Below are 11,824 nucleotides of genomic sequence, written 5' to 3'. Positions count from 1 at the left end.
GGGCTTAAAAAAAACAATTTCACAAAGACACTGTAATGGATTAGCCATGTGTCTGTAATTCCAATGCTTCGCAAGCTTGAGATATTAAATACTTTAATGAGAGATATTGATTTCAAACGACAGCAGTGACTTGAGAACTATTGACAAAACCAGGCCAACAGTGTCTCCAAACGAAGGAAGAAAGAAGCCGAAGCTAAAAGAGAAAAGACAGAAGGAAAGTAAAGGTGGTAATAAATGTTTGGCATAAAAGTAAATTGCACAGTTGCCCAGCTCGACCACACATTTTAGGCTGTCACTAAGGTTTATAGTCTTTGGAGCGCAAATCCCTGCACAGAGGCACAGCAAATCCATTTGGCTTTTTTTTCTGCCACTCTAAAATTGGTTTTAGAGAAATAACCATTTATCTCTGCTTCGGATCTGGGAACATAAATAGCTAGAGCCCTTAACAAGCTCACTTGCACTCGATAAACATATTAGCACATCTCTCTCTCTCTCTCTCTCTCTCTCTCTCTCTCTCTCTCTCACTCTCTCTCTCTCTCTCTCTCTCTCTCTCTCTCTCTCTCTCTCTCTCTCTCTCAGAGCTACTACTAAAGGTACAGTAGATGTCTGCCAGAATAATGTGAATAGTACTCTATCTTAAACACTATACTTTAATGTGGCCTCTACAGACGCCTGGACAGGACTAGATAAAAAGTGCCTGTGCCTGAGGACATCTGGACTTGAAATCACCGAACATCTGGTTCACACTTTGCTTTGTGTTGTACCAGATGTAGCCCACAGTGCCTTGACAGGCTGCGGGAGTCCTCATACAGTTGGCTCGTCTCCATGGACATGGTGATGTACTTTATCTGCATTACGTTTTTGATTAACACAGTGAAGAACACAATTCAGCAACCAAACCTAATGGCCATTGCATGGAAATCACTTGTTTATTCTATAACTTTACTGAGTGCACCAAATTAATATATGTTGACCTTTTCTAGTTGAGCATGGGCAACAACAGGTGTCAAAGGTGTGTAGTTCCTATATAACTAGAGTAAGCAGTAAAATTACAACTCAATGGGTAACCAAAGAACATATTACTAGTCATACAGTAGTCTGTCGCGATACAGGGTATTAATGCTTGTGACAGGGTAGCCGTCTGCAGTGTGGGAGCGTGCATTCACTGCTGAGTGACAGGCAGGAGATTGAGACGCAGGTTGAAGTTGATACGCCCCCCGCAGGCGAACAGGATTTATTTACATATCAACACACTGAACAGTTGTACTAAAACTTTAGTGGGATCTACAATCTCTGAACTAATCTTCTCTGTTCAATAATAATAAACGTTGCTGAAGAGCTTGATCATGTTGGGTAAACGGTTAGGGTGGCTATGTGACGGGTGGATACGCGACGGATCACTGTACTTCATTTCAGCCGAAATTCAGTTATTTTTCTTGACTAATACCAATATCACCCTTGCTCAGACTGCAGACTGATTCGGCAAATAAGCTTAATTACTGCCAAAAAGTGATCTGTAACTGGCCCTGTAACTACTTGCCCAGTAACTGGGTTATACCAGTCAATCTGTTCACCTGCCTTTACATAAACGTACTGCTACTGTGCTCAGAAACATTTGGCTTCTGTTCTCATTCACATTTGAAAGATTGTACCGACCTGAATTGTTAATATCGAGAAACTGGCTGTTATCCAGCTATTCTTTTCTGTCAGTCCCCTGCCGAATCCAGGTACTTTATAACACAGCTGTAACTCCACAGGAATTAGAATAACCCTCGTGTTGCAGTAAGTGAACTAAGTTTCAGGCAGTTGCCAGTGTAGGTGCCTGTAGTGTTTTCAATTTTGCCAGCATGGTGCTGAGGCAATTAGCTGTTTAGTGTAGGTGCTTATTTTGAAAATGTCATTACATTTAACACCAGGAAGAACATTTGGATGGAAATGTGTACAAACTGTTATCAAGTTATTGTCCAAGTTACAGTACATTTAAGGTTACGGTGAATAGCATCTCATTAGTACTGTATCTTTCAATGTAACCAATGTTTATTATAATGTGAAATGGTCTAAAGTGTGATTGTTTATCCATTTTCTAACCTCTTGTGAGATCTTGAAACACTGGGCCCTGTTTTCAAAGGGTCTCCTTCATTCTTTAATTAACTCTTATTTTTATTTAGATTTTTTGCAAGAAGAAAAAAACATGTTAATGTTAAAAAATGAAAACAAAATAAAACTTGAGAATGCTTAAGAGTACATGAAATATATAATTTAGTGGTCTGGTTCTAGTTTTGTAATATTACAGTAACAGGTGTTTTACAGCTTTCAAAATGAAAGTTAAATAAAGACTGGAGAAAAAACTTTAAAAATATGGCAAATTATCACTGGTCCCACTGGAGATCACTGCTTGTCTACTTAAAGTACTTAACGCAGGTTTACACAACAGCTTTTAAAGGGGTAGGGCAAAAAAGTATATATTATAGTAGGGGTTTTAATCTGGACATTTTCTATTGGTGGATTCAAAATCCAATCTGTGATCGATTAATTGATTAATCACACCTGTTTGCTTGTGATATGAAATTGTATTGAAAGACAATTACAAGTAATACAAAGTATTAACATAATGCTGTTGATTGCAAATGTTTCAAATGCCAGCTAATGTTTAATATATCTATATTTACTTACATGTAATTTGACAGTTTGAAAATATTTGCATCCATGTAACTGGATGTAACTGGACTTTTTTCAAGATTTCTTTTTTTCGCTCACTGTTTTTTTTGATACCGCACTCAGGTAGACAAGATTAATCAATCTTTTTTTTTTTTTTTAATCGATCAAAGCCCACAGGTGTGATTAATCAATGAATCATTAATCAAGTAAAACCCCTATATTTTAGACAAAATCATTCCTCGTTTAAATTATTTATAATTTAACTTTAAATGTAACTGCATTGTTACAAAGTGCATTCTATTTGCAAAGCTGTTTCACAGCTGGTAGTGTCATATTGTATCAGCAATTGTTTTTATTTAATTTATTTTTTGAAAGAAAATGTCCAACCAGATTTTTGTTAGCGGCGAATGTTGCTGTGTTAATATGAACAGGAGAATTAGCTGGCATCGTCACAAATGAATGCAGCTAAAACTGGTGTACAAAGTCAGGGTTATACTCTTATTACGGAACTGTCCCTTTTAATTATACTCTGGTCTCCTTTTATATCTGTGAATATACAGCTAGGATGGAAATAACATTTGCAAGTGCGGAAAGCAAGCAAGACTACACCTGTTAATATTGTTTAAAGTGGATTTCATCCTGTCCTACTTGCCTTGCAAACTTTCCAATTCAGCACATCCAATTGGTTCCTGCTGGTGAGCAGACGGTTTTAGGAAACCTTAATCATTTTCTTAAAAAGGCAGCGCGATGTGAAACACTGCTCCGGGATTTAATTACCTTACTCAATAACCCTGCAGTGGCAACAGCTTAGCTCAGCCAGCAACTCCAATGAAGATTAGTTCAGGGCTCAGGCCCCCACTTCACAAATAAGTTGGGCTGCTGGTTACAGCTCCTGTTGGCAAACTAGTTTGATTGAGTTTCTACTGGTTTGTACTGGTATGCAAATAAAAAAATAAAAAATAAAAAAAACACCAAAACACCTATTGACTATGAAACAAAGATATTTTCAACAATTGGTTCCTGAAACTTTTTTTTTTTTTTAATATATTCTTATTACATATACTGAAGCCTTTTCCCTGTATAAATTTAACAAAAATGCATGCTTTTTTTATCTGTGCTATGTAATTGACTTTGATATTAGTACCTTTACTTAGTGTATAGAACCGATATGCTTCTGTCAATTACATGTTTTTAAAATACCATGAAAATTCCATGTTTATCCATTAGATTGCCTATAGGGAATTTGACATTGTTATATTACAGTCCCTGCCACCTATTACTCTCTTTATTATAGAACTGTAGAGAGGCATTCAAGTGCGTAACACAGATGCACAATTAGATTGAGATACAGGGTATACGGACCAAGAAATGTGACAGGCACTTTGAGCCACAGACACACTGTGGATAGTTTCACTATCATGTAGGAAAGGTGCCCTGTTGAGGTGGACTTGATGAGAAACATTGCTCAGGTACATACAGGATGCTATTTAGGGGATCAAAGCCTAGTTTTCATTTGCAAATCGGTAGAGGTTTTAAACGAAAATGGACAGGTGGACTTGTGCCAGCCGTCACCACTGGAGGGGTAAACTGGGTAGAGAACAGGTAGCTGGATGGCCGTGTGCATAGAATAGCTTTATTATAGGCAAGTCAGGTGGAGTTGTATTAGGCCTGTATTCCTCTATAGCCTTTCCTTTGCTGCCCTCTTGTGGTATACAGCTGCTATAACAGATCACAAAAGTGACACTCCTATAGGGGCACAGCCATTACCACTACAATATGAAGATGGGGGATATAATTGATATGATATATCAATGAAGATTTTTTTGGCAGGGAAGGCCCTTTAAAAGTAGTTGGCTTCTTGTGTTGCCTCTTGTGAAATCTGAGTGGTTATTAATTCAAAAGCAGAAACTAAGATTCATGTAGTTTCAGAAAATCAAATTTAACATCGCAAGCTAGTGTCTTAACCACTAGGCAAAAGAGCCAGGCTTGTCTGCATTCGTGGTATTGGAGCTTTTAACCTCAAATCCTCTCACCGACAGCGGTCAGAATCCGTAACGGCAGTGTATCATACTACACTGACTGTGACAAACTGTTTTAGCAGTAGGAACACTAGCTTCCTCCCTTCTGAAACATACTTGCCCCTGTGCAGAATCTGCACATTTTCAAGCCATTGACTGATTTAAAGTTGCACTATTCAGAGATCATACAACAATGGAGAATCGTTTTAATCGGTCTTTATCTTCCATTATCTCCCAATGTTGGCTGTTTCCATGGTTACAGAAAGAAACGTAATTGCGAGGTTATTTTCTGCTGCTGAATATGATCTAATAAAACTATATTATTTTCATCCCAGACCAGTGCAACACTTAACATAGGAAAATGTTATCTGGAGACAAGTTACTCACAACATGTGTTTTCTTGAACATGACCATGAGAAGTGCAGGATAACAGGTTAATGAACCCAGGAGCAGGACCTGAATTAGAGACAAAGCAACTGCTTGAATTACCAGAGTATTAGAAATGAAAAATGAAACTTCACCTGAAAGCATACGCAACCAACAACCAGCTGTTATAGTGCAGGGGGGTTGTATGGAGCCCAGGTCCTGGGATGTCTGTCTGTGCTTGTGTGTTGTTTTTAATGCACCTCACAACAGAATATATTATGTCACAGATATTGACAGGATAGCTATTCCCAACTCAAAGAGTAGGCGTTTCAAATATCATGATCATTGATTTGTTACTTCTCCCTTGCTGTTTTAGGGGATTTGCAATCATTCTAAGTGATTTTGGATTCTGACGTTCCCATATTGAGTTATCATTTTTATGTAAGTCTGCCTTCGCCTCGCTTTGAACATGCGTTGATCTTTTCAGGAGAATCATTCAAATCATGTGACAAAGTGGCTTTTCAGCTGTGTCAGCCCCACCTGGTCTTTCTATCTATCTATATGTAGAGTAGGTTGGGCTGAGACAGTTGAAAAGCCACCTTGCCACGTCATTTGAATGGAATTAGGGAAGGTTGGCCTGATTTTCTAGGCAAGCTCAAAGCCAGGGAAAGGCAGATTCAGAGAAAATGAGAATGATTCAGTATTGAAGAAACAGAACTCAGAATTGCAAACACCATCAAATAACAAAGGGAATTTGAAAACAATTCAAATGGCACTTAAAGCTATTTGCTCTTTAAGTATTAGTCTTTAAGGACTGGAGCGGGACATAATCCCATCGTGTTGCATTTGGGTGTTGTATTCGGGTCTCTCATAGCTGTAATTTTTCTTTTTTTGCTGCATGCTGTTTGTTTTTCATTTTCATTACTATAAGGCAATCAGTGTCAAATTAAACTGTACCAGTGAACTTCAGGCACTTAAAACTAGGGCCTCAGACTAGGCTTTGTGGTATTACATTTTTGACAGCACAATTATAGGTTGTCTTTGATGTGAATAATGAGTGCAATAGGGGCAGTATACAGTTCTCACCTTACTTGTCATAAGAAAACTGGACAACTTAATTAGATAATCAGTTAATTAATTGGGGGAGGAAAGTAATTGTCTGAAGCTGTGCGTGTGTGATTTTATAATAATGATGGATGGCAACAACATACTTCTAAATGTTTCGAACACATCGGTATTTTTTTTTAATGAATACCTCTTAACATATTTGTGCTTTGTTAAGTGTGTTTTGCATTTTTAGCCTTTTGGGGACCCAGTTGAAGATTAATGTGCAACCTTCATTCCCGCTGTCAAGTCAATCGTCTCAGGCTTGGGAAGTCTCTGATTGGATTCGCTGGGCAGCTGACCAGTAGTGGTTGTTGAATCACAATGAGGCCCCACCCAAACCCTGCATCAATGCGGCACTCCCTATTGGTCCCCAGTCAGCACTGCTTTTACAAGGTGAGCCACTGGGCACATCCGTAGTGTTTAAAAGAATGCAGTATTTTCATATTCAAGCCCCTCCATCCAAAAAAATCTTTAACAAGAGGATTAACAATAGTAAAAAGTGAAAACAAGCCTGGAGAGCAGCGCTATCTGTTAAAATTCACAGCATCGGACACCTGAAGTAAAGTTTTTGGAAATGTGTTTTTGGAAAGCTATTGAAACCACACAGTATTCACCAGGCAAGCCTTTTTTTTATTTATTTATTTTTTGCAATTGCTATAGAGGCTCATTTAATAGAGTTATAAAAATGGTTTCATATTGCAATCATTGCATCTTGCTCTTGCTGAAGCTGCCTGCTGTGCAGACGGTTAGTGCTGTAAGGGACAGCTGACTGGGCCTCTGCTGGTGTCATTGCTGGATTCACAGGTAGGGGGTGGGGTCAGACTTGTCGCACATCTGAACATGAATGTGTGAGGTGATGCCTGAGTAGACCTTCTGCATGGGGAGAAGGTTTCCAATCTTGTCTCCCTTCTTCACATTGCCTCTGTAATTAAAGGGCTTCACATAGAAGAGCTTGACACACACACCTACAAGAGAAAGGGTAAGAGTTAGAGATTTGATTCCTCTTCATATGTCTCGGGGGATTGCTTTTGTTTAATGGACTTTCGCCATCTATCGAGCCTTAAAATGAAGGGTAAAATCTGAATTCTATGCACAACATATGTGGTATTTTCTCAGAATGTATTTCTTTAATATTATCTGGCAACATCTCAAAAATGCAACCAGAGGGGAAATAGATTTTCTGTGATGCTTTTAAAGAATTTAAAGTAAGTGCAGTAAATGCTACATAAAAAAATAAATAGAACCAGGGCTGTTATATTTTCCCGTTGATGGTCTATAGGAATGTAGATTTGAATGCCAGATATTTCATTACAGCAAGCACCAAATATACTAAAACAGTTTGAATATATATTGTGTGTTGCACATAGTGCATCGTTATGCATATAGAGCACAGTAGATGGCCAAATGTTTACCTTTGCCACTGAGGGTGATGCCATCATCAATCAGATTTCCATTACCATAGGGTCTAGCCTGGCCATTAAGTTTAGCATCAAATGGAGCGTAAACAGTGGAACCATCTGAACACTTAATGTCAAGTCCTTTGTGGAGATGACCACCGCTGCCGACTACATAAATATAGTGAGAAATAGTTAGACATTAGCATACATACATTCTAACAGGGTAAATGAGCTCTGCCAGGCTTTGAGCATGCAACTGGCGGAGCAAAAGCTTTCCCTAGTGACACGCATTTAGACATTACCGTTTGGCTCCATAGTTACCACAGCCATAGCTGTCGCATCTCCTTTTAACATTCCCACTGTAGCCATTGCATAAGACTCCAAACTTCAGCAGGGCTGCCTCTGTAAAAAACACCCACACAACACATCACACATCAGATCACAAACTAACACTTTCATGATACTAAATTTAAAGTCAGTTTTGTAAATGAAACATGGCTAGGTATCGTGGCATTGTTATTATTGGTAAGTTTTTAAGCCGTATTTGAAGTTGATAAAAAAAATGTTTAATGTTTACTCTCTTCTTTATTCCTTGTAAAAAAGGAGCAAGAAATTGGCAGATCCCCAGATCAGAATTTTTAGTTTGGACTTTAAATTCTAACATTCAAAATGTACATGTAGTATAAATAAATAAAAACAGGGTCTGCACACATTACCATTCAGGCAGCACTGGCGTTTAGCAGGCCCCTCACAGAGTCCACTGATGTAGGTCCCTTTGCAGAACTGGGAGGTGTGCTGACATTGGCCCCCTTGGCTCATACAAACATGATCTGCATAGGACATACTGCAGAGCACTGCAAGAAAACAGTAACAGCTTTAACTGCTGTATAGGGACAGTAGAACGACCACGTTTATAGGCATACCTCGAACAACCATGACCGGTCAATTTGACCCGTGTATTAAAAACAACATAAATATATCATGAAAGGACAAACAAATAAGAAAGGACAAAAAAATGTAATATAATTTGAACAGAAATGTGTTTCTATTACATAACGTGCAACCTCAAAAAATGGAAATAAACAAATATTTGAAAATAAATTTGTGTATATATATAGGTATATCACATACATACAAAACTGTACAACTGAAACGATTTAAATAAATGTCTTTTTTTAAATAAATGGGTTTATATTGCCTACATAACAAATCACATATACACAACAGAAGCTATGCATTTATATACAGACATACTATAATCGAAATAACATGAATAAATAAACATTTGAACAGAATGAGCTTCATTTATAATCGTTTACAAAGTCAAAGTGCTGGCACAAATCACACAGATCCTGCACTTATCAAAATATGCACTACCCTTACCACAGACTGTCTTTGAGCATCTGGCACAGCTATCAACAGTAACCCAGGCTTCCGGCACCAAATAGACAGCCTGGCACTGTGACCTGTTAAGGCTGATTGTCAACTGACCGCTCACTTGAGGAATGCAGACTGATATAATCAAACTTCAATACATGGCTGCAAGTCCCGACTGATAAACACAAATAATATCGCAACATTTGTTATAACAATTGTTATAATATGTTTTATATATATATCGGTCAATTTGACCGCTCCTGGTCGGAATAGGTATGATAGTATTTTATCTCCCTAATTTTTGCAGCTACGCGATTCTTTCTTTGTCAGGGTAATTAGTACATATATTTAGGAAAAGTCAGGAAAGCACCCCTCCTTATCTTAAACACACACACAGCAATTTAAATTTAAATTCCAAAAACGGTCAAAATGACCGCCCTGGTCGTTCTAGTGTTAAGAGCCTTAGAGCCTTTTACCACCTGCTCTAGTGGGCATGGTTCTTTCTAATTCTCCCTAATGTACTTCCCTCCTTTTTACCTTTTTACCCTGTCTTACAAATGTAGGTCACGCAATCATTTTTCTAAAGTATGAGAATTATAGTAACGTACAGAAATACTGTCATAATTTCTTCTCAACTACGGCATATGAAAAAATATCGTATGATGCCCTTTAAAACTGTGGTTTATATAGAGAGAAGCATTTTAAAGCTTGTTCAAAATCAATGTGGTAATATATAACGGCATGTTTTTGTTTGAATCAGGGGCAGTGTCCATTTAACTACTCATTTCAGTGTTATTAATATGATTTTTTTAAACTGTGTTTTCGTGTGATACTAATCAAGATGTCAGCCTTATCGTTTCATAATAAAAAATGGCGAAATATATATTTTAGATTCCTATTTACTTAAATAAAAAAAAAACACTATCACTTGATTTTTATTTGTAGTACAGACAGCAAACAGGTTCAGACGATCGTCAGCACGGCTCTCATCAACACTCCTTACATCACCCCTGAGTAGCTCACAAGCTCTCCTTAAATAGCCCCACAGATATACACAGTTGAAACTCTGTAAATGCTCTACCCAATCAGAAGCCCACCCCGGTTTCCTCCCCCTGCCTCTAACCAGTGCATCGCTCAGTCCATTGTCCACCTTTCCCACACTGGCGAGAGGTCATCGCTGGTGCAAGGTTGCATCCATTAGTTTAGGAAGGGCAAGCTCTTTAGCAAAGTGCCATTCATTGCCCTCACGTGTAAGTTCTGTGTGCCAGCAATTAATTCTCGAGGATGTCTCTGCAAGTTGCATGCTCTGAGCTCTGGCTTGCAGAGCAAGGTACGACACGCATAAACAGTCCTGAACAACAATCTGGCCACAGGCACATGGTTCCGCCTGTGTTACAATAGAAACATTTTTTTTCCCTTCAGTTTCTTTGCGTATATAAATAAGGTGTGTTAATACTATATTGGAATGCAGTGGCATGTCATCTTTTTGCAAATACTAGAACAGTGTTGCCACATTGAAATTGATCATTGTTCTCTACAGTAACACATTTCCCAGAAATTGTGAAATCCGTGATAACAGTGAAGATGGCTAGTAGTCAGCCTGTCACTGTTCAGTATTTAGTGGCAGTGGGTGCAGGAAACATTTTCACAATGGCTTTATCATTGTTGAGAACGGGGTAAAAAAATAAATATCTGTACTTTGTAAAACATACATTAAGTGTTCTAATTTGAATGACTAGTTGTTCTAAGTATATTTACATTAGTTATGACATTTTATGTAAGGGTACTACTGATACTGTTTTTGTAATCAATGTTAGCAACTGTATCATTGCACCGTAATTCCAATAACAAGGGACGGTATACAAATTATAATGAATCACTAACATGATCAGGTTCATGTTTCACATAGTGAATGATAGCCTAACTTCTTTAATGTGCCCATCTTGGCTTGCACATACTGTATTCCTTTTTAAGGAGTAATATTAATATTCAATACTGAGAAAATAGGGGAGGATGTCTTCAGAACAAAAAAGTAGTACCGTAAAGTTTGGTATATAATGCGCAATTTTCGAAATTTGAGTAACAAATATGAGCATTATATAAGGGTTTACGTATTCTGTGTAATATACTATGGTGTTTTTGATTGCATACAAGAAAGCAGCATTATAAACGTAATGTAACAATATATCTCAGATGTGCGTGATATGCAGTGTGCTTGTTATACTCTAAATATAACAGTACACTTTTTCCCCCAAATTAACTTTTTTTTCACTGTTTCAAAATTACAAAATATAAATACATAGATAATTCAACAGCTTTGTAACCTATAAGGAACTTTTTTAAAAGAAGTAATGTTTTAGGGAGTTCCTCTCCAGTAGGTAAGCTTGAATACAAGATTGGAACACTGGAAACTCAGCAATGAGGAGATAAATCTAACCAATATGACACAGAAAAAACAAAATAATGTGTGACACTTACCAGTTGAAAAGATGACAGCCAGGATAATGACAGTCTTCATCCTGAATACTTACAGACTGCTTCTCAGCAAACACTTTGACAGTGAGCAGCTGGTTGAGTTTCAGCACCACAGTTTAGCAGAGGGTATTCACTGCAAGCCTTTTCTGTTCTGTAGGTACATACCAGATGTATCTATTCTCTATTTCCTTGAGTGGGCAGGGCAAGGTTGCTTCACTGATCCCAGCAGCCACTTCCTCTCACTTTGAAGACTCCACCTTCTATTAGTAACTATCATTTTATACTTACTTTAGCAGCAGTGTGCTGCTGTACCATTGAGCAAGGTACTTTACCTAGATTGCTCCAGTAAAAAAAACAACTGTATAAATGGGTAATTGTATGTAAAAATAATGTGTAAAAAATAATGTAATTGTATGTAAAAATAAT

The 11,824-nt window shown here is 37.7% G+C and overlaps 1 protein-coding gene across 1 annotated transcript; it reads right to left on the bottom strand.

Annotated features, from left to right (window-relative positions):
• Window positions 1-6,758: 6,758 nt before the first annotated feature.
• Window positions 6,759-11,563, bottom strand: LOC117413165 (leukocyte cell-derived chemotaxin-2-like). The gene is made up of 5 exons (XM_058996824.1): window positions 11,402-11,563; window positions 8,263-8,400; window positions 7,849-7,948; window positions 7,562-7,707; window positions 6,759-7,114 (listed from the first exon to the last, which is right to left on the bottom strand). The coding sequence occupies exons 1-5, from the start codon at window positions 11,439-11,441 to the stop codon at window positions 6,948-6,950; spliced, it is 591 nt and encodes a 196-aa protein (XP_058852807.1). The 5' UTR covers window positions 11,442-11,563; the 3' UTR covers window positions 6,759-6,947.
• Window positions 11,564-11,824: the final 261 nt, after the last annotated feature.

This window comes from Acipenser ruthenus, chromosome 23 (genome assembly GCF_902713425.1).
Source record: "Acipenser ruthenus chromosome 23, fAciRut3.2 maternal haplotype, whole genome shotgun sequence".
NCBI lineage: Eukaryota > Metazoa > Chordata > Actinopteri > Acipenseriformes > Acipenseridae > Acipenser > Acipenser ruthenus.
This window is presented reverse-complemented; position numbering and strand designations above follow the sequence as displayed.